The sequence below is a fragment of the Channa argus genome, chromosome 4 (genome assembly GCF_033026475.1).
Source record: "Channa argus isolate prfri chromosome 4, Channa argus male v1.0, whole genome shotgun sequence".
Taxonomy (NCBI): domain Eukaryota; kingdom Metazoa; phylum Chordata; class Actinopteri; order Anabantiformes; family Channidae; genus Channa; species Channa argus.
In genome coordinates, this window is record NC_090200.1 from 20,229,705 (window position 1) to 20,253,770 (window position 24,066).

The 24,066-nt window shown below is 40.4% G+C and overlaps 1 protein-coding gene across 2 annotated transcripts in view; it reads left to right on the forward strand.

Moving 5' to 3' along the window:
* Positions 1 to 22,729, forward strand: part of mrpl23 (mitochondrial ribosomal protein L23) — a 43,412-nt gene extending 20,683 nt beyond the window's left edge. For both annotated transcript variants that reach the window (XM_067501693.1, XM_067501694.1), the window contains exons 4-5: positions 3,250 to 3,323; positions 21,731 to 22,729. In XM_067501693.1, coding sequence (XP_067357794.1) covers positions 3,250 to 3,323; positions 21,731 to 21,895 — 239 coding nt within the window. In that variant the 3' untranslated portion in view covers positions 21,896 to 22,729. The remainder of the gene's footprint in view (positions 1 to 3,249; positions 3,324 to 21,730) is intronic.
* The last annotated feature ends 1,337 nt before the right edge of the window (positions 22,730 to 24,066 follow it).

A 24,066-nucleotide genomic window follows, 5' to 3' on the forward strand; every position in this document is an offset into this window, starting at 1 on the left:
ATTCTGCCTTTAAGCCATCATTTTTTTTTTATTTTTTTTTTGTGAAGGCAGTGGATGTTTCAATATTTCAGCAGGACAATGCCAGGCTTTTTTTGTGCAATGGCTTGGGTTCCTAGACACAGAGTGCGAGTGTGCTTGACTGGTGTGTCAGCAGTCTAAATATCTCTCCTGTTGAAAATATGGTGCATCATGAAGTGGAAAATAAGATGACAATCACATACCGCTGAACAGCCGAAGTCTTTACACGTCATTACACATACCATGACTGTATATCTATGTAAAGAGATGGAGTCAGTCCAAACTATTGAGTAAAAGGGGGTTAAGGGAGTGGTGGAAACACTTGATACCTGCTATGCAATACCAAGCCACAAACAAAAATTAAAATTCTGAAGTTGTATTTCGTCTGTTTTGAGAAAATTATTGTACACAGACACACAGTTTCGTTTCAGTATGCTAAGCTCTTGACTTCCACCATGGATTAAACTATTTTTTTGGAATAGAGGAAACAGTAACGGCTTCATTTACAATTCATATTGTGCTGAAGTTGAAACAATTATATTATTGATTTGGAAGGCTACCCACTAAATCCTAATGCTATATTTTGAAATTGGTGTTAAGGCAATATGTGGAGCCCCATCATCACCTACAAGTTGTCTGCGATATAAAACATTTGCAATCTGGAAACTTTTAGTTCATAGTTCTTGATTAGTTCAAGTTTAAATGGACTGCAGTGGTGAGAAATTTTCATAGCAGAAAATACTTTTAAAGCATCAGTTAAAAATTCTCAAACTCTGCCTGAAGCATATATTTCCCTTTGCTAGCTAAACAATGCTTAGTGTGCTGCAAACACTCACCACTTCACAAAAGCAGTTATATTTAGAATATAGAAAATATAATTTTTTTTTATACATAGGTCAAGCTGAGATTCTTTTGATTGATGTTTTCAAAAAACAATGCAGATAAAGTATATAAGTGTATAAGTCTATAAGCTTATCACCATCCTAATAGTCTTTTAATCAATGCCAGTTTTAAACTAAAAATCATAGTGTTGGAAAACTACAGAATTAGTTTCTGTTTGTTTGAAGTCAAATTAAATGTAGTTTGTCAGTGGTGGTGGCAATTCCAGCTTGTGATGTAGACTGTCTTCCCATTAATATGCAGCAGCGAGAGTGCTTTCCAGCGGCTAGTTGCGGTAGTGGTTAGCGTGCCTGGCTCTCCATCCCCCCTAACACACACAGCTGCTTATCTGATGATCTGCTGCCCCAGCACTTTAGCCTCCAGCTGTCCCGCGACAGCCCCAAGCTCATTCTGCACAAACACAAACTATTCACAAACATGCTACTTCTGGGCCCTAAGTACTCTGGCCCTCCACTCACATTCCAAACTTTACCTTCTACCCCAATTTCATGGATAGTCACAGTGTTATATCGTCACAATATTATGATATAATGGTGATATCATTTACTCAAAAAATCTTTTTTATTTATTTTTTTTATTCAATAGAGGAAAAAACTCCACTTTGCATAGACTAATGGGGCGTTTGCTAATTCATGTAATAAAAAGATGCATGAGTGACTTGAAGTTGGAAAGACACTAAGCGCTGGGCTGAGAAAAGGAAGCTTGAACCATGTCTGTGCTTTGCAAGAGGGAACACGAGGAGCCCCCCCTACCTCTGGAGGACAGACTGGGAAGGAGGGAGCAAAGAGGGGAAAGGCCCCTAGCTTAGCCTAGCCTACAATGTAGACGACTCATTAACACCTTTTATTAGGGTTGTGTCATTTTAAAAACTAAAGGAAAATTGAAGCCCCTTGGGATGGTGAGTGGAAAGCGCTGGGGGACAAAGGGGGATAGACAAAAAGGGGGTTGCTCAGGGCTCCCAGTGATCCCGAGGTGCGTCAGAAAAGGTATCCCTGTCTGCGCCAGGCGTTCCACTCCATTGGCAGCGCAAAGACGGGAAAAGGCAGAGGAAAGCAAGGGGTGCAAACGACCCTTTCTTCCCTCCATGGGCGTCAGGGGTATTTTGGAAGGAGTTGCCACGGTTACCTCTTCGGCCTGGGATTTGTAACGTGATAGCTGGTCGCCAAACCGCAATAAAGTGGGAGAAATTGTGCTTGCGTTTGCGAGTGTTGTATGAAAGGTCTTTGTGCGTTAGGAAAGTGCTACATAAAGGAAGAGAAGCACTTTGTACATTCTCAAGGTGCAAGTGTGTGTGTTTGTTTGTGTTTTCTTTTTTTTTATGTGGTTACAGGTTGGTGTCTTACCTTGCTCTATTTTTAGAATTTCCAGATATTTTTAGATTTGTATTTATTTATTTTTTTGACCTAATCACAAATGCACATATACACTTTCTTACCTTTGTCTTCCATCCATACATGGGCTGCCAGTTAACCTGGGGGATGTGAAGGGGGGTTTTTACAACCTTGCTCAGGGCTTTCCCTGAGCAGTGGGCTGCCTAGCTTGTGACTACTACCTACACATACCACATGCACATAGTGTGTACACACACACACACACACACACACACACACACACACAAACGACTCATTACAATGGAATGTTTCCCTTGTTTTTCATGTCTTAAACTTTTCCCATGGCAATAACAGTTCCTCGAAGGGCCTGTTGACTTGACCACTGTGATTACAGTTCTGAGGCAGAGATGAACCGTTTGATGCTCTCATCAAAATCCATCACTAATACTGCTGCTGTTGATGTGATGTAAAAACATAGATACCTTTGTGAAGTTCCAGTATTATAAGTAAAAATTATCTTTTCGATTTATTGTAAGGCTGCAACTAATATTCTATTGTTATAGTTGGTATTATTCTTTTGGTTTTAATCAAAAAATAATCAATATTGCCACTTACTAGTTTGTAGAGCACTAAGTGATGCCTGTTCTGTTGAACTCAATATCAAAATCTTCTGACAACAATAATAGAAAAGCTGCCAGTTTTCACCTTACAAATACTGGATTAATAAATGTTTGCCTGTTTTTTAATAAGAGGGTCCCTCTTACCAACCAAGACCCAATATAACTTTATTCTTTATTGGACAGATGTCAGTGAAGAAGCAAGTACAGTTTGCATCAGTTAACCTATTTTCATCTGTTTAATGGTACATATTGACACCACCTAATCTTTCTGTTTCATAATGTTGTTGTAATTTCTTTCCTGCTGTCTGCTGTATATTAACCAGAAGTTTTTCCTTTTTTACTTATAATAAATAAAATGCATACTGTTGTCTGATTCTCAGGGTCCAACAAGAAGAGGAATCACCTGAACCAGAAGGTTAAGCAGCCTGACTATAAAGTAGCTTATGTTCAACTGGTGAGAAGACACACACACTCACTCACTCTCACTCTCACTCTCACTCTCACTCTCACTCTCACTCTCACTCTCTCTCTCACTCTCTCTCACTCTCTCTCACTCTCTTTCTCTATCACTCTCTTTCTCAATCTCACTCTCTTTCTCTCTCTCTCTCTCTTTCTCTCTCTCTCTCTCTCTCACTATCTCTCTCTCTCTCTCACTATCTCTCACTCTCACTCTCACTGTCACTCACTCCCAGCTACTCCCCGCCTTTTCTGGTTAGTCTGTTGTAGCTTGTTGACTCCTGTCCAGTACACAGTGGGAGCTTGGGAGCTTGAGACCTCTCCACAAAAACCTACTCTCTAACAACCAGTCCACTGTGTATTTGTTCATATTGTAGAGGCTGTTTTATAAAGGCCTTGAGCATCCTTAATTCACCATCTGAACCCACTTTAGTTACTGATAACAGTGACATAGCTGGATCAGCTGTCAGTGTGTATGGGTAACCATTGCTAGTAAATAGTTTAATGATGTCCTCAAACATGAGAAAAGTGAATCTGAATCTCTGCAAGTTTCTAAATAAATAAAGTTTTACAAGCATCTGCGCATACAATAAAAATAATATGTTTACTAAACTTTGCAGGAAAAATTGAATATGGCTATGTGGTGCTGTTCTTTCTGTACATGTGTCAGTCCAAACTTCCTCATTACATCACTGCTGTTGACCTTAACACCTGTGTTTGAGGTGAGCTTTGGGTCAGGAAGGCCTATTTCCTGGATGTGTTGCCAATGTTTGAAATCTGTTAGTCATTGAAATGAATCACTTCCCTGAAAATGTGGAAAAGCCGCTGTTTTAATGCATCTTTGATGCAGATGTAAAAAGCAAAAGTCCTTTGTTTTGTGCCTGCTGTTTTGATCTTGCCCAGATAAATCAGCAGTGGTGCAGACACTTGTTTACGTCATGCCGTTATCAATCTTGAAACAGATGAATAATGAAAATTGTCTAAACACGACAATTTGAAAGAAGATAAATAATTGAAGCACCCATGAATCTTTTAAACAGGAGACTTCCTCTTGTCTGACACCAAGGAAGTGGCCTGTTATTTTGTGTACTACGTCTTGAATTCCCAGCGGAGTCAATATTGATGCTCCTGTCTCACCAAACATGTGAAGTGGTGTGAGGATGCAGAACTAGATGCGCACACACGCAAACACACATATGTGTCTGACATGTGTGCATCATTCATGCATGCTGAGCCCCGGAGAACTGGTGTTTCCTCTTGACTGTCATTTGCTCTGAAGTTGTAATCAGGTTGCGGTTGTTTGAAGATATGCTCATTTGATGGTGAACAACAGGCAGAAATTTGTGCCTAAAATGGCTTGATATAAAGCATTCTGGCCTATTTCTCTGTCAAGTTTTCAGAAAAACATGCTCTCTCAACTCCCTTTCCTACCTCAGTCTGTGTGCACACACATTTACACAAACCCATGCACACAGAGCCCCAGAAAACTCTCCTTTGCAGCGGTGGGTAGAAAACAAGATTGTTCCTAATTGACTCCACATGTGGCAGAGTGTTCTGTGGGTCGATGCTCACATCACGGTCCCCCCGTTCTACCCTCATCCTTCCCTCTACCTCCTCTCTCTCCCTATTCCCGCCCATCAGCTAATATTGCAGCAGTAATATGTTTACACTCTCTCTTTCTCTCTCTTGCTCTCTCATTCCTACTCTTGGTTTGCGGTTGAGGGGAGGCCTCCCGTTAGCGGGGTTCCGTGACCGCCTTTTTCGTCAGGCTTTTGTGGGGGGGGGGACCCCAGTAACGGGGGAAGAGATAGTGTCTGCATGTGTGAAATGTGCACTGTGTGTGGGAAAGTGTGTATATGTGGAGTTCGGGGCTGGAAGGGGTGAACTGGGGAGGTGACTAAGGCCATGATGGAGTCATGCCAGAGCAGGGAGGTCCAGAGACGGGGCAGAGCAATCTGAGGGAGGGGGAAGAGACTGTGTGTGTGTGTGTGTGTGTGTGTGTGTGTGTGTGTGTGTGTGTGTGTGTGTGTGTGTGTGTGTGTGTGTGTGTGTGTGTGTGTGTGTGTGTGTGTGTCTTAGACAGGGTGCTGATGCTGGTTGCGGGGTGATGAACAGAGCAATACAAAATGAAAACTCTTAAGTCTATAAGAATGCTTTTAGGTCTGGCTGCACTTCTTTGGGAATGTTGTGTTTAGGGTTTGTTCTTAGCAAAAAGTAGCAGCTTTATTTGCGGCAAAACATCTTTCAAAGTTGATGTGAATTAAAATCAGGATGAGTCTGGTAGAGAAGTTTTTTTTGTTTCTCCCTGTCAACCATGTTTATAATACATGTCAGACCCCATGGTTTACCCTCATTAAATTCTCTTGGCCCATCTCACTGCTGAGTGCACCATGCCACCATTTCCAGTTAAATGTTGCGTTCATTTGAAACTTTTATAAAACCAATATAGTGCTTTTAATATAAGAGAAAGCACTTGCAATTCAGAAATTATAGTCTTTTTTTGAATGTTTTCAGTCATTGTTCAGCAATAGTGTTTTCTGTTCAGCATTTACAATAAAGTACTCTCTGCTTGGCATGTAAATGAGAAGGCTGTGGCGAGTTTTGGTCTGAGGAGGACTTATTTTCTTTCTTTGGAGTGGCAGCTAGTTTGCAAGCGAGCTTTGCTGGCTGGTGCCAGCTGCAGCACTTCAGTAGGCTGAGTGCTCAGAGTGCATTTTAAAAACTCCCGGAGGGTGACGCTGTAAATGTATGAATGGGATGTCTGACCAGTCTCAGCATTTCTGAATGATCCAGTTTAGTGCCATATTGTGCTGTCAGTGTCAAATGCATGTTGTAAAAAATAAAATAAAAAATTGATGGAATTTCAGCAGATGGTCCACATCAGATTGTTCTGCAGACATCACGCTCGTACCTTACTTGCATAATCCTTGAACATGATTTTTAAAAATAACCTATATGTATTATGTTGTCATTTTACAGTCACAATTCTTGACTCTGGCTTTGTTACAGAGGAGGTTGTCAAGGATTGATGGTTCTCAATCATGGTATCAAAAGAAATTGACTGGAAATGAAAGGAATCAGAAGTTTTCCTGAAATTGTTTTCGGAGGAGGGCAAAAGGAAGGAGGAGCGGTTTGGGTATTTTGCATGTAGGGCACAGCATGGCACATCCAGGCACCTGTGGGATGCTTGCAGTCATTTAGCATAAAACTCCACAATCAAGTGTTGTTTAAGAGTGGCTGTGCACCTAATAAAATCCAACATTGACTGTAACTCCATGTGCAACAGTCATCTGGGCTTGCTTGGAGTTGTTTAGTTTGTCCTTTTGTAGGGTGTGGTTGCACAAATCCCACACAAGCTTAAGTTTATCTGTAGCTCACTTTATACAGTCAGAGGAAATTCTGCAAAAGGGTGAAAGTAGTGAAAATATATGAGTGAAAACTTAGCAGCAGAAGGGAGAGCAGGCACACAGATGGCCCAAGGTGTTATCACGATGCCGACCTTTAGTTGTTATGAAGTTAGTAACTAGTTTTGTTTACACATAAATCAATGATGTCACTAGTTTTAACAATAGTCACGATCTAGGTCTCTAAATCTGAGGACCACCTCAATCTATGTACACATATCTAACTGTAATTCAGTACTATTATATTTTCTGTTCCATTAAAATATTTCAGTGTGTAAGTTCAGTGTGGCCATGTATTCCTACAAGACATTGTGTTTACTTCGCTAAGTGACAAATATGAAACCTAAATATATCTTTTCAAATGAGATCTGAACAATTATCATGTTGTCTAAGCTGTTATTTAAATGTTCTATTCTTGTGGGGACATTTGCACATCTTAAAAACAGAGCTCTTTCACTTGCACAAACAAGCCTTTGTTTTTGTGCCTGGCGGCCGAGTTTTCATAAAAATGGTAAATAAGGTACCAAGGCTTCTCTCTAGTCTCCTGGTCACTGACAGCATTACAGCATACCATATCCACCAGTCACACTGCCTCAGACCCGACGACCACAGAACAAAACAAGATATGGGCTTGAACCAACAGTTGTAGAATAAGTGGTAGCTTCATTCAAATTGCTGATTTCCCGTGTTCCTTTCCATCGCTTTCTCCACCCCCACTCAATCCACGGGGAACGCATCACTCAGTGAGAGAGAGGGAGACAAACAAACATAGTGGCAAACATGGAAGAGTTGTAACAGCTGAAAAGGGGGAGTGAGGGAGAGAGAATGAAACAGCTGTATTGGGACTGATTATGAGAGCAAAGCTGTGGAAGTCTGGATCCCCTCTCTGTTTGACTGACACTAGATGGCAACGTTTTGCTTCACAGGTTCTCTCACTAGTCTCCCTTCATGTCTTTCTGTTATTGACTCCTTGTTGCTTCATAATAGACCCTCTGGGGTTGTTTGTATATGTGTGACTGTGTGTATCTGGCTTGACTGAGGGATGGTGGTAGATAGGGGTGCAGGATGGGGGGATGCAAACCTCCTTGATCCCCCTCTCCTCCCCTTCCTTTCCTGTTATACACTCTGGGCAAAGCCCAGGCTCTCTGTAGCTGGAGGTGCTTTCTCAGGTGGTAGCGCCAAGGGAGAAATATCCCTTATCTATGTGGAATTTTATTATTTTCAACTATTTGGATCATGATGGCTCCCATTTTCCTTCCTTCCCTTTCCTCCTTTTTACCTTGTCACGCAAACACAGGCTTCCCTCACACAGGCTTGTCTGTCTGTCTGTCTGCAGATCTGCTTCCTTCCCCTCCCTATGCTGTCTCACCCTTGCTTATCACACCAATTACCATTTTTAATTTCTGCCACTTTTCTCTTAGTGCCCTTTGCTCATCTGTCTGTCTCATTTATCTCTTTTACACAGGGCTAGGTTATTGGTCATGTGAACATTGCAATTTACTTCTCTAGTACTTTTTACATAACAATGTTTCTCCTGTTTACCTGCATTCTACTACTTCAACTGCAAATGTTAATTTAATTCAAAGCAAGCAGCCTAGTCAATGCAACTGTCCTCGAAACTTTAAACTACTTTTGGTAGCGGAGGTGTCTGGCATCAAGATGAAAATAGTACATTCTTAAAGTCTTCCAAGTTAAGAGATGGGGCCTCCATGACTTTGATTCCAGTGTATCCTGGTATCATCAATTTACAGGGTAAACCTTGCAAACCAACTGGCTACAAAATTTTCTTTCATCAGACCAAGCCACCTTCTTTTGTTTCTGTATTGTTCAATTGTGACGCTTACATGCCCATTGTAGTACTTTCGTAGGTGCACAGGAGTTGGCTGCTCTGACCAAGCTAAGCTGCAATGCACTGTGTATTCTGACGGCTTTTGATCATCACCAGCATGACATTGTTCAACAATTTATGCTACATTAGCTCACTTGGATCAAGCCAGGCTTGCCATAGTGGCTACCTTTCCCTCCCTACTCGCTCCTATTAATGAACATTGAGTACCCAAGAACCTGTTGGCAAATTAACAGTTTTTTCCCTAGACTACCTGTTGTAGATGACCACCCCATCCCACAAAAGAGATACTTTGACCCCGTCATCTTGCCATTACATTTTGGTCCTTGTTTCTGATCTGCTTGCCTGTAGAAATAACCTCTTGGCTAACTCTAATAAACATTAGAGTGGAAATTGAACAATGAACAGCAACGCCTTTCAGTCACGCGACCCTTACTATGTTTGCTACGAGTAGAAACAAGAAGATCTAATGTCAAAGACACAGAAAGGCTTTATCATAGGAAACTAAGAAACCTTTTCAGAATATTTGAGACCTAACAAAACTAGTCTCCTCTGCGTCTGCTGTGCTATTGAGGAAGAAATTTTACCTGGAAATTTTACCCAGAACCTTTAGTTCTGGCAAAATTATGATAAATCAGTTCCTTTAAGAATTTGCAGTGTTTGGATTTCAATAATTAATTTCCAAAATTCCTTTAAATTCTATGCAACATTGCAATTTTCAATTAAAAAAAAAGCTGTTACAAAATGAAGCATTTTAGGCCACAACAATTACAAAAATGTCTGTGAAATCCTAGAGGGACTGATAAATATTTTAAACATCAGCAGTTATAATAAAGACTATAACACAAACCAGTATTCTGTTCCACAAATGCGGTAACCTTAAAATTACCATATAATACAATATGATGATGCTGACGATGGCCAGTGAAGGCCAAGTAAACTTTTCCAAAAATCTACCAGATTTCTGTTCTCCATTTGCTGAAACATCTTTAACAAGAGCCTTATTGAATGATTCAGTGTTCACTGAGCTCTCGGGCATAGGTTTTTATTTGTTTTTTTATTTATTTACTTCTCTTAGATGTTTTTTATTAAGAAATTTGAGAACATTTGCACAAACAGTTCTAAGTGAGAAAATTGGCCATTTATCCAGAGTCATGCAGTTCTACTTTCACCTAAATGTATCTGTCAGCATTCTAGGCGTATAAATCTTCGGAAGGAAGGAATGGGCTGATGCTCTAATTAGAGTGTGTGCATATATATGTATGTGCACACACATCCTACTTATGCTGGTGGTAAGCCTAATAAAAGGAGAGGGTTTTCCTGGCAATCAAGCTTTGCTGAAATGCCCCTCGTCTCCCTTTGTGTCTCCTGATTTGGAAAATACAGTTAGTAAAATCCTGTGTGTGTGTGTGTGTGTGTTTCATAAGAGCTCAGTGTAGAGAGAACATGAATTATAGAGAACACAGCAGGGTCTTAACCATTCGGTTTGGAATCTCACACACGCAAACCTATTTTTTTATTTATTTATTTATTTTAATAACTTTTGTTAGTTTTTTTTTTTCTCACACGTTTGAGTTTCAGATCAATTCAGATGAAAACAAAAGGCATTTGGGACAAGCATCCTAAAACCTGTAAAGAAAATCAAGGTAATGTACGTATAAATTAATCGAACAGTAACAGTCCTTTGCTCAGATCTTATTCTCTTTTTCTCTCGCTCACTCTCTCTTTATTCATCTTTTGTCGTTTGATTTATCCTTGCTTTATATCTCTGCAGCATCTTTACTCCTCACCCTCATTTCCTCCTACATTTCCTCTGGGTTTTCCTTATTTAGATAGTCATAGCAACACACATTGAAAACAACATGCACGGGTGTGCACGCTTGCACCCTTTCTTGATTACACCTGACCTTCTGACCTGTAATGACACTACTGCCACTTTGATCAACCAGTCAGCATGTGGCACCACCCAGGATCTCAGTGGGGCCGCCACTGGCCTGATAAAGCAGTCTGATAGACCCCTACTGATGCATTTCCTGTTTTGGTATGTTTCTTCGTTTTTTATTTTCTCCACCAGCTGGTCCCTGCATTCCTCAGAGTTGGGGAGGGGGCAGGGGCATTGCCTGAATGTTTATGTTGCATGTGCTCATAGGCGTGTGCGCGCCTGCGGGGGTGAGTGTGTTTGGTAGCCTAGATAGTTGGTTCTAGGCCCGAGAGGGGGGAAGAGTAGGCTGGGGAGATGGTTGAAATTGGGGGGAGGTATATGAGGGTTGTTTACATGCATTAATGAGAGAGAAATGGGGTACACTGTGGGGGTTGGAGGTGGCTGAATGACACAGAGGGGATAATGATAGTGAACAGCTGTTTGTGTGTGTGTGTGTGTGTGTGTGTGTGTGGGTAGATGAGATGGGCAAGATTTTAGTGTGATTTGACACTGATACAGAAGGTGGGATGATTCAGAATTTGTTGGTGACAGTGTTTGGTTGTGTTATTCTTGTTGAGATCCTTTGACTGTCCAGTTTAATACCAGATGCAAGTAAACGTTCTTGACACAGAGTGTATTTAGATGGTGATGATCTTTCTCTGAGAGGTCTTTTGCCAAGGTCCAGAGTCTCCAGTAGCGGGCTGAGAGCAGACATGTCCAAACATGATAACTACCACACACACACACACACACCCCTTCTTATTAACACCCTCTGTCTCTGGGCAGAAGTGTATGCATATGTATCACTGGACACCCTCCACTCGTGTGTCAAGGGGTCCCTATGATAGAAAGTATTTTCAGTTGACACCAGAGCTAGGGCTGGCCCGTCTGTGTAAGGCTGTGTCTATGCTTATTGCATTTGTGAGTCATATTTTCATTGTCATGAAATAGAAATTAATTTTCTAAATTTGAAAAAAATATATAATTTTTTAATCCTAATCTTTAGGATGTTTCTGACCTCAAATTTTAATCTGATACTAATTTGGCATCAAGTTATTGACACTGTACTAAACTGTTAGAATGGAGCATTCAACTGTCACCTCCTAATGTAAAGTGTTCAACCAGTAAAACGTGGTGCACATTTTCTTGCCTTAAATGGAATTTCAGTGTAAGGGAATGCAAACATAGCTCTAACATATTAATAATGCACATTCTATTAAAAATGTTATTTCATTGTTGGATGTAACAAAAATTGTGTGTAAATATGTGTAGTAAATTTATAATTTCTGATAAAGGAACATTTATACTAGCTGAATGTACATTAAATATCATGTTGATTTAAAAAATAATTTTATACATTTGATGTTTGACCCGTTGTAAACCTTACAAGCTATCAAGCAATACAATCATGTAATTGTAATTATGATTAATACATTCAATAATTGGATAATTGAACATCAACAATATCATTTTCATTCATGTAAAATTAGTTATTCTATATGGAATACTTTGATTATAAACTTTTGGATATTTCTACCCCTACTTATTAAATGTGGTTAAACTAAAAAACATCTTTTAATAGAATAACCTTCCATTCAAAATCTGATGTCATTTAGCTACATACAATTGTAAAAGAAGCCATGTAAGTATAAAAGTTATGCACACCAATGCTAAATCAAAAATCACACAAAAGAAATATTTTAATATTTTTGTTATTGCACACTAAATATTGTCAGCAAACATTGTTGAAAATATTATCTGTGTTCTTCATATGGACTACAGGTCATAATTGTTACGGCTGTTAGTATGGATGTCCTGGAGATATACACATTCACTGTTTGTAGCCAAAGCTGACCAAGTTATTTCCCTGTTGCCGCGCTGTGGAGGAGATGTCATTGTAATTGGAGGGAGGGCCGGGGTCATGACACTGAACCAACCCGCAGCAGGATGCTGTTGGTTAGTGGTCTACTCTCACTGCCACTTATCTTTCTTTCAGAGAAAGAAATTATTTCACTTTGCTTTTCCTCTCTTTCTTAGCTGTTCTAGATTGCTTTTAGGTTCTCATCATCTTCAAGTTTGACTTTTTCACCTTAATTTAAGTTAGTTTAACTCTGTATTTTTAAGTCCCGTTTCATTGTAGATCCTGTATTCTCAGTCTGGCATTATCTGTAATTTGGTTTTGGCTTTCTTTAGCTCCTTACCCTCCCTATTCCACACTCTATCTCCATCTGTGTCTCTCACTCTTCTGTTCCTGGAATAGTTTGTACCAGGAGGTCTTGATGGAGGGCGTGTGTGTGTGTGTGTGTGTGTGTGTGTGTGTGTGTGTGTGTGTGTGTGTGTGTGTGTGTGTGTGTGTGTGTGTGTGTGTGTGTGTGTGTGTGTGTGTGTGTGTGTGTGTGTGTGTGTGTGTGTGTGTGTGTGTGTGTATCAATGAGATAAAGTGAGAGTGAACATGGCCCACCCAGGGGCCTGGCGGCAGGAGCTGTTTACAATTATCAGGCTACATCTCTTTGTCTCCCCTGCCCTCCCCATCATCTTTCCTGCCTTTCCCAGTATTCTTGGCAGTTTTTCCCATTGTAATTTCAGATTTAAAAAAGTACTTCTAGGTCAAACATTATCAGGCTATGAAACTGGATGGATATAAGAGGTCAGTGTAGGAACACAGTGTGGTTCTAGAATGTAAGGTAAAAGGTTAAACACAAAATTAGACTCAAAAACTTATAACCTTTCGATTTTAAGGGTATTTGCACATTTTGAGGAGTGGGTGGAGACTCATTGTTGGTGTCACCGTTTTATTTGGTTGGTTATTACATTTTATTTTATCTCCATGCCTTACCAAAAGAAACCGGAGTAGCCACAATATTATTTTATTCCACCTGCTTTCACATTACACCAAACAAGCTGCAACCTCAAGGAAGCAAGGAAGGGCCACTTACATTTACATTTACATTTAGTCATTTAGCAGACGCTTTTATCCAAAGCGACTTACATGTGAGGTACAAGGCACTTACTTACTCATCATTCTGCTGTGTGAAAGCATTCTCCAAACTTTTAGTTTGTTTTTGCCAGCTAAGAACAGTATGATTCACAGCAAACCTGATAAATCCAAGAGAACTGAGGTGCAGTTCATAGGGACATGTAATCTGAAATGACCACAGGTAAGAGCCTGAAAAAGAATTCTCATGAACATTACACCAATTTCGTTATTTTTATTAGCCTATGGTTTTATGGGTACAAGGAGACAAATCAGAAAGCCTAGCAGACTTTAAAGCGTGGCCCTCATTTTTTGCAGTGTTGTGTTCCGGTGGAAACATTTGTGGACGCTGTGGAAAACAAAATACTTTTTTCATCCCACAGGCTGTACCATATGCATTAATAGGCCCCATGTTTTTATTAAGAAAATACCTGAATATTCCTTCAAATTTCATTTACTCCCAAAATCTGTAATCTTGCAAGGCTACTGGTTGCCAAAACTCTGTCCAATAAACATGCTACTTGTGAGTCCATCTGACTTTACTTTACAAGCCACGGTTCACATGTAATTGGGCAGTATGAACTAAAGTAACCCAAAAAGATGTAGCAACATTTTCATTTGGGGTTGAGACCAAAGACAAAAAGACTAACAAAGGTGTGATCACACCTTTAAAATACACAGGCAGGCTACTAGAGCCTGTTTAAAAACAGTGTAGTTATTTCTCTTCTCACTAGTTAATGAAGGCATGTAACCTCCTCCAGTCGGTCAGAGGCATCCAGCAGATTCAATTTGATCTGTACAGCTGCTGAATTAGCTAAAAAAAAGAACATGATGCATGTTTAATCAGAATTTTTCTTAGATATGTAAGGCGCGCACACACACACACACACTCTCTCTCTCGCGCTCTCTCTCTCTTTTGCTCACTCAACAGGGGGTTACCTCAGCTCTACCCCTGGTAACCTCAGCACTGTGGTCTTTCCCTCTGTACTCTGCCAGGCTCTCCTACCATCTGGTCAAAATGGATTCTACCACAATGTGAACACCTCTCTGTGTGTCTCACTTTACCACACACACTTCCACAACCACCACTGCTACCAGTACGCAAGAAGTCTCTGTGGTTTGCTACATTTTTACCCCATTGCACCACCACACTGTGGCTGCTGGAGCCACAGCCTGATGGGATTTCTTACACATTGTCAACACCTCTTTATTTCAGTGTGTGGTCCAGATTTGACTGTACACTAATGACATGAGCCAACATCTGTTTGATTATTTTTTGGTTGTTTTGACTGGTTGCAAATGGCTCTAGATGCCTTCTGGATTGTACTTGATCAAAAAAATGGATATGTCCTGTAGTTTGTCTGACAGTCTCTTGGTGCAGTTGTGAATGGCTTAGACCACTTAAACCCTTTTCAGTCACCATGATCCCATTCAGAGATCCTCTGTTCTTTAATTTTTTAATTCAAGTGTGGTCATCCAAGCAGCAAGTTTACTTGCCTCACACACCTCATCACATGTAGCTCCACAATAACTCAAGGCAATCAAGATTTTCAAAGAGCATGTACAATGCGTTAATGGCTTCGACTTTTAAGTTGTCTTCATTGTCAAAATGGAAGTCGTCACTTGACCTCGAGTTAGTTTACAGCTGCTGTACAGTCCTAAGAGTAATATAGCATTGCTTTAAACTAGTTTCATTATAAGAAGACCTCAAATCTGATACATGAAGGCTATTAACCGAATTGAGGATATTAAAAAATTAAGTCAAAGCTTTTACAAAGGAATTGAGTAATTATCTCATAAGGCCTTTTTTTCCCAACAGACTTGCCTACAGCGTGAGTAATGCATTGTAGGCAGCCACACGCACGCGCGCACACACACACACACACACACACACACACACACACACACAAACACACACACACACACACACACACACACACACACACACACACACACACACACACTGTACACTAGGACATTGGCAGCTCTTTTTGATTTAAAATAGTCAGAAGCAAAGGGCGATCAGATAAAATACATTTAACATACAGTAGTGGACTACAGTCCTTTGTGTGTCTTTTCCGATCAGTCTCATCATCTTCTGTATTTTCACCCGCCCTACCATCACCCCTCTCAGGTTGCAAATAGGATTACTTAGTGTTTGTGTATAACTCTCTTGTATCTACATAAGCAGAGACACATACATACATTCACAAACCCAGGCTTGATTTGGAGAAATTTCATTTCCCTGCACCAATTATAGGCAAAGGCAGTGAAGAGTCAAACCATTTTCTGCTGAATGTAACTTCTGTGAAAACAGTATAGAGACGGTAGAGACGGACGGTTAAACTTAATTTAACAGCTGTCCCTAATCAACTGCTTAAAACTCTGACATTGGTCCCCAAATGTAGCGCAAATGCAAACTTCCTGGAACAGGATAGGACCTTGAATTATAGCTTTAAAAAGAAACCTACAGATACACACCACAGACAGTTTATGAAGCAGACGTCATGGGGCATGACGTCACCCACTGGTTTGCGTTGGAGGCAGCTGGAAGCTCACAGCTGCTGCTTATAGTTGCCACCTTTTCCATGTGGAGCCAGGACCTTCTAAAAAAATAAAATGAGTAAGGGCTGTTGCTTTTTGTCCACTACCTATGATTAGGTAGTTTATTAAAAACACAGGCCACACTTCCCTCTATTTACTTACCAAACTAGAAAAATTCCATGTTGTTAATGTCAAGTGATTCCAGCCACTTGCTAAATGTTAAGACACAAAGCTTTGTTTAAAGCATTTGATAACATCGTCTTTCCATCTCATTAGCCAGCTAGCTGGAAAATATAATGAAATGTTTTATATGCCAACATTACCTAAGTAGTTACTTATAATCTAATTGTAATCCAGTAACTTAAGGAAACATTGTGAAAGTGTTCGTTTTATTATGAAAAGGCTCAGTTATTTTCACCTGTCGCTCAGTACCCCTCACAACACACAAATTATTCTATTAACCATCAAATGTTTTTAATAGAGCAATGACCTTAACGCTTGTTGAGTTTGGATTTAGCAAGTGAGACCATAATGTCTTATGGAACAAAACTATTGACTTTCTAGAAAGAAGCTGGGGCTTTTTGAATGAGACTAAGTTGCTGCCAGGATTTTTTTTTTTTTTTTTTTTTTTTTTTGGAGCCAACAACTAACGAATGGGTTGTTCCTGAGCATAAGAGGAGTATGTTTACATTGCTTGCAGTGTGGGGCCTCGTCCCAATATTCCTGGATTGCAGCTTGATTCAATTGAGAGCGTGGTGAAGATGATGGCAGATTGAGGGAAAATATTCACTGCTTCAGTTTGTCGTCTAGGAAACATAGTAGGTAACAGAATGAAAACCCTTGGAGGCACATAATGCCTGATTGTCTTTCTTCACTTTGGTCCTTTTTGGCCAGGCCTTGGCCTTCACCATAAATCACTCAATATGCACTCATACACACACTCCCTCTCTCACACACAAATACACAAGTAGATGGAGGCAGACAGACACACGGGAAAGATCGTTTTGGCTCAGAGCTCACAGACCAAGAGGACATGGGCTTTGTCTCTGCTGTGGTGCAATGTATATGTTCAGACAAAAATACAAAGTCTCTCTGCCAGCACTTTCTCTCACTGCGGAAATGTGTCCAGCAGACATCTGACATACGTGCACACACGCGCGCACACACAAACTAACACACAGGGTGCGGCCCGCTGCCAACAATAAGACTTGTTTAACGAGTCTCAGTGCTTTGTTGATTTCAGTCTCAGGACTTTGTTGTTTTTGTGAATCGCACTCTCTGAGGGTGGTATTAATCTTCACTGTGTGTATACACAAGGTGTCCAGCACTGCGCCGTGTAACTGGGAATTGTCATGCGACAATGTCTGGTTCAAGTTGGGTGAAGCCTTTTTTTGGCCAGCTGCTGGATTGTTTGTGCCGTTGCCAGGTCTTCTGTTTATAGTGCTGTGGTAGTCCCTTTCCTAAGTCACCGCTACTTTCCTCCTTCTTCTCTTCCAGCCACTTCCTTATGTCCTCTACCCCCATCTTTCTCCTTGCTGCCTCCTCCTTCTTCCCCACTCCTCCTCATACTCCTGAGCGAACTTCCTGTGGTGTGGTCCATTGTTTACGTTCTGCATTCTCTGTTCCTCGATGGCAGTGTGTGCCAGTGCAGAGAGACACCGAGAGCCTTGGCAGGGCCATCGATTTCCAGGTGCTCCTCTGGCAGCTCACTAAGACTTATTCTCCTGACTGGCTCTGCACTCTTATCTCTCTTCCTGCATCGCTGCACTCACTAGAAAACCCCCCAGGCGTTGCCGCAAGAGCGGAATACAAGAACTGGCTGGCATTTGCTTTGATTGAAGGTTGTGCATGTTTTGCTCTAGCTGCTCCTCAAAGCTGGTATTGGAGAGTTTAGACTCAAATGGCCAGATTTTAGAGGGTAACATGAATTCTGTGAAGTCTGAGTAAACTATCATACCAAAATAGTAGTTATAATAATAGTTGTGTTTTGGTTAGTTAGACATAGTTAGATGCCTGTGCATTTACTGTACTTCTGCTTTTCACGGAAAACTCCAAATTAGTATTAGTAACTCAGGAAAGCTGATAGAATGCGGACGTGTTTGTGTCCAGCTGGAAAGAAAAATAGGCAGATCCTTCTTTTGGTGCACATTTTTATGTTTTTTATAGATCAAGAGCATGATAATTGAGAGAAGAAAAGGTCCCTCCCTACTACTACTACTACTACTACTACTACTACTAGGGGGATGCTTGAATGTGATGAAAAACTTGTTTGCATTTCCTTGGTTGACTCACTTATTCCCTACTCCCTATGTAATGTTCACTAAGTAGTCCACTCAATAGCGAGCTGTCATTTAACATATCGGACACTCAACTATCATTGTAACGGTGCGTGATCACTAACAGCTGTTTTGAGTAACGCATTAGTAATTTTGTCATCTCTAGAACAGAGAGCATTGCATTGTGGGATTGTTACCAGGAGGTAGGGTACACGCTATGTACTCTACTATTCCTGTTGCAATTTGAGATACTTGGTGTGCATTATATAGGGGGTAGATTTACACACTGAACATTCGGACACTACTGCAAAATGGCAAAAACATTAAATAGTGATTTTGGACCCTTAATAATAATAATAATAATATATCGCTTTTAATATATCATCAGAAGAGTACATATATTAAAAGCAGACCATTGCCCTATGAAAACGGCAAACATTACTTACTATGTTTGATGTATGAGGGAGTAAAAAGGCTGAGTGTGTTTAAAGCTACAATATGCAATCGAAGCTACTGCCATGCTAGCGTTAGACCTAAAATCTGCTTGGCCTGGCCTTCTCTAAACCTGCTCTGCCATGTTCTGTCACACAATGCCCAGTCCATCAGTTATTAGTCATTATCAGATAGCTATACATGGGAATACTGCAACACTAATTCAAGTAGAAATTGTTGGAATTCTCTTATCAGCAGCAAGGGCGAGCCTGTCTCATAAATGTTTCGAAAACAAATATCATTGCACCGCTGGCAGGCTGACTTCACTGGATGTGTTCACAGCCCCACTCTGCATTAATATACAGTAGATTTTAAAACATACTAAAACAAATTTATAAGTTGTATAATGCAACCTAAAACCTGTTTGTTGTTTTTATAATGTGTTAATTTTTCTATAAAATTTTGCTATGTGGAATCAAGGAACCCTATTATAGCCACATTTGGCTATAATAGGGTTCCCACATACATGCATTCACGATTTGCTTTCTGTTGGTCATATTTCTGAAATAATTTCCATTTCAGCAGTACTTTGTTAAAATTAATACGACTTGCTTTTTTTACACTATAGCTCTGTCCCTTTTTACTGAGTTGCAACTTAGGAGTTTCTTGACAGAAAAACTTATTTAAATCTTGTAAGAAAAGGTCTTTTTTTAAATTTTCAGCTTCTGGATAAAATATCAGTGTGACATAACAGATGACCTGAGACTAGAAGCGCTACTTGTCTGTCTTGGTTAGTCTGCTGCTGACAGGATATTCATAATAAAATAATCACTAAAAATAAGAAACCAAACAGCCGGGCAAGTAGTGGTTCATTTAACTTCAAATAATGTCTCGATGAGCAAAATGTATGCCAATAATAACTTTGCTCTTGATATACTAATGGCAGACAGGATTGCATTAAATTGTAAAAATGTATCCATTTTAATTTTTAAATAAATGTTTAGTTAATTACAGTGTAATAGCAGATAAGGTGTTTCTAAACTTTGAGGTCTAGTAAGTCACACTGGAGGCATTTCCATCTTTCACAGTACGACACTCCTGCAATAAAGGTGTTTGAAACTTTAACACTGTTAGCGTTACTAAATGCTTCATATTCAAGCTTGTTCGTCACTAACTTCATTGAAGTTGCAGGACCACAGTCAGCCAGGGGTTGCCAGATTGTAGTCAACTATCCCCCCACTTCCCAATCTTTACTCTAATATAATGTTAAGATTTTGCAGAGAAAACAAACCTTGTAGTCAACACAGACTATAATATTTTACTGCTATAATAGTAGATTTAACATTGTTAAAATCATATTGGTAGGGACAATTCAGACGAGTCTTGACATTGGTAACTCAGGACATTTCTACAATTTACGCAAATCTAACCTCCTGCTGTCAGGAAGCCTAATTTACCAATGTCAAGGAAATGTGAAAATGTTTGCAAGTGAGCTAACACTGTTTATGCTGCAAAAGCACTTAATGGTCAACAGACAGTTTAGTTGACTGACTCATAAGGATATTTAAATGGGGTTTTTAGACATTGCAAAGCAGAGTTCAAGCTAGCAAGCAAGCTGACTGTTACTTAGAACTCCGCAGGACTCCCTGTATGATGTAAAATATTAAGATGGGCACGGCTGGACCTCTAGGGCTGGGTTGAACCATTTAACCTCGGCTTCCTGCAGGCTGCAGCGAGTGCCCACTCCAAACTTGTTCTGTCGTTTTATTTTATATTAATGTTTTTGTGTTTGTCCAAAACACATGCAAACATGCAGCTGAGCACAAACATTTACACATGCACATGTGTAAACATACAGTATTAAGACCAGAAACTTTTGCTGTAGGTCACCCCAGCCAAACATGTTTTGGAGCAGACAACGCCAGCTCCATTCTGCATCTTTGGCTGAGTGAGCTTGATGTTGTTTCCCCCTTTGGGAATTAAACCATGCTATGTGGTAATTATATGCATGTTTCTCTTGGTATTTTGGGGGTTGGAGGCAGACAAAGTAACATTCACATCAGAGCCAGACCATTCCTTAACGCCTACACACTGACCCCAAACAAAATATTTCACATATTCAAACAGAAAACTTGATTGACAACTGTGTTTATGGAAGCAATTCATTTTATAGTTACGGGCCTTAATATAAAATAAGTGATAACTTTATGAGTCACATAATGACATTTGACTATTTGTCATCATGAAGTGAAAATTGTTGCTTTGTATAAACTACATTATGGATCATTAATCACTTGTAGCATTTTGCTCAAAATCCAAGCATAGAGGGATTTTAAAAAAATGTCACATACTGTAAGTGCAGTTCCATCATTAAAAGTTATGATCGGGCTTTATATAAAGTCTTTTGAGGACGACAAAGATTCTGCTTCAGTTGTGATTGATAACAGTGAATTATTGTTGCCAGGTGTACATGGGAGAGGCTAAGAGGGATAGGCTATGGATATGTGTGCTTGCCTGCACCCACTGACCTGTTATATTTTTTGTGTGCGTGCGCAAGCATTCATGTGTGTGTAGTGTACTGTACTCTACGGTAGCCTGACACAGACTATGGTTGGGCCAGTGATGCATTAGCCATGGCCAGAGATGGGTTGGTATGGAATAAATAATGGATACCATCCTTTCTCTCTGAATAAATCAGGACCAGAGAAATCGAGAGAGATGAGAGATGAGAGATTAAATGTGGGGGAGAGCTGGAGAAGTTGAAGACCAGAGACATTTGTGTAACTGGAAGAGGAATATAGAGGCAGAAACTGTCCTGAATTCCAAATCTGAATCTTACTTCTTGTCTTTGCAAAGAAAAATAACCTGCAGATTGACATTTTGTTGCACAAACAATGGTTTGTGAAATGATTTTTGTCAATAAGATTTTGCTACTTATTCCTCTTTAATATTAAGGTTCTTGCCTAATTTTTCCCTCTTATTTTTTTTTTTTTGCCTCTGAATCCTAGGCTCAGGGCCAGACATTCACCTTCCCTGACATCTTCCCGCAAAAGGACCGGGTACCGGCAGAGGGGTCCATGGAGGAGATGCAGGAGAAGTTCATGGAAGACGAGAAGCAGAGGCAGAAACTCGACCCTAGGAGAGGAGGGGTCACTGAGTGGTTCGGACTCTGAGACAACCCACTGACCAAGAACTGAATGTGTGCTTGTGTGTGTGTGTGTTTTTAATAGAAGCAACATGTATTGATTTACAATGCGACTGTTGTTATGTCACTTCTATTTCTGTAAGAAACACTTTTGAATGTGTAGTATAGAAGAATAAGCATGTGTGTGGAGACTGCAGACATGTGTTGGGTGTGTGTGTTTTGTGAGACTTCACTACACTAGCCCGAGCCAGAACAGACTCACAGGAAGAGGAGGAGAGTGGCCTGAGTCCATCTTTCATGAAACCAGCCCACCATACAGAATCTCGGTCACCTCAGATGACCTCCTCTCCTTCCTCCTCCTACTCCTCCTGTCCCACCTCTTTCACGCTATTCTCCTCCTCGTTGGCACCAGTACCTGAGCACCTCCTACTTCTTTGTCTCTCCTTTTTCCTCAGGGGTTTCCTTTGTGTCTGTCTCCTGTGTTGTCCCTCTGGCTCCTTGTCCCTCTCCTTTAGCCCTCTTCCTCTGCCATGCTGGAGAGTGGTACAGTGTGGTATTCCTAGTAGCCCTGACTCTCAGCCAGTTGGATCAGACTATCTGGACAGCCCAAATCCTTTCCTCTTTTATGAGTTTGCCTTGGATTAATTGACCACTTTAGGTAAACAACAATTCAGATGCTGTTTCAGCAAAGCAACGACATGGAATCTGGAGTGTTTTATTATTTTGTGGTAGCACCTCTTGCCATACCTCTGAGAGAAGATTACACCCAGTGTTTGTGTTTGCCTAACGTGATGTATTTGCCAGTGAATCTAATTGTAAGTGCTGATGGAACAAGAACTAATAAACAGTCACTTGTCCAAAAGTCCTGTGCTTACTTTTTCATGTGTTCTTCTTGCCTCTTCCCCACCGCTGCCACGTTCAATAACTGGCACTTCGAGACATCGTTCTTCACACAAGCCGGCGTGTGCCAACACGATCTGGTAGCTGTTTTGACAGTGTAATGATCTGTGTTTCAATGGGACCACTGGAGGACTGAGCTCTCTTACGGTAATAAGGCCCACAAAGGGGAGGGACCTCTCCTGGGCTCGCTCAGACCGTCCATTATGCTGAAAAGCCAAGGTTACAGTAAGTGTCCCCCAGCCGTGACCACTAATGCTGGCTGGCTAATACAGAGGTCCAGTCCTTGGCCTTACCCAGCCAACTCTGCTATCACTAAGGAGAATGTCAATATTGATCCTGTTGGCCCTTTGTCTGCTGCCTGGAACCACTCACCCCCTGCATTGCTATAAAGCAATCTAATTTGGAACAAAACAGGCCTTCTGTTACACAGCCACACCATTTCTTTTTTGTCTGCCTCGTTTTCACTTTCTCACTTTTTGTTTTTCCTCTTTCTTTGCTCCGCTCTGTTTTGCCCAGTCTGGACCTCTAGAGAAACAGCTGCTTAACCAGCAGAGGGGGAGACCAAATTCCTGTTCTTGCTCTCCTCCCATCCTGAACAGACCCCACATGAAAGTTGGGAAATCAAGTTCTGCTGTTTGCCAAACAGTAATCTGTCCCTGTTCTCATCCTGTTCCTTGTCATGGGGATACCCTGTTCCTTCTAAATTAGATACACAACTTGTACAGCACGTGCCCACTGCAACTACTTCTTATATTATTGGAGTGCTAATATAATTATTTAAGGCCTGCTTATAAAGGTGGTTCCATTGTGTTTTAGACATTTTGGATTCTTTTACCTACAGTCAGAAACATGACAAATTTAATAGTGCGCAGATACTAAGAGACGTGGTTAATGAGCTCATCTCTTGTTCACACAGATAAATGTCTCTTAGTCACTAGGTCTTTACACAGAAGAAGAAAGCAGGAACAACTAATTAAGTCAAAAACCAAAATAGAAAACATTCATGGGGCAGAAATAGTAAAACAATAAATTAAATCATAGATGGTCAAAGTGATTGAGACATACAATGTAACAGTGTTTTCTTCATAGACTCGCTCTGAGTGATTAAAATTATGTTTTTTCTGACAGCATTTATATTACATAGAAAACAAAAGTCAATTCTTATCCATCATAATAGTTTTGCCGACAATATAATTGGGATGTGATTCTAATCAATAAAAATGGTACATGAGCTGAGGAAGGATACACTTTGATTTAAGTGATAACATCTGTGGAGGACCTGCCAAAGGCATGCAGTGT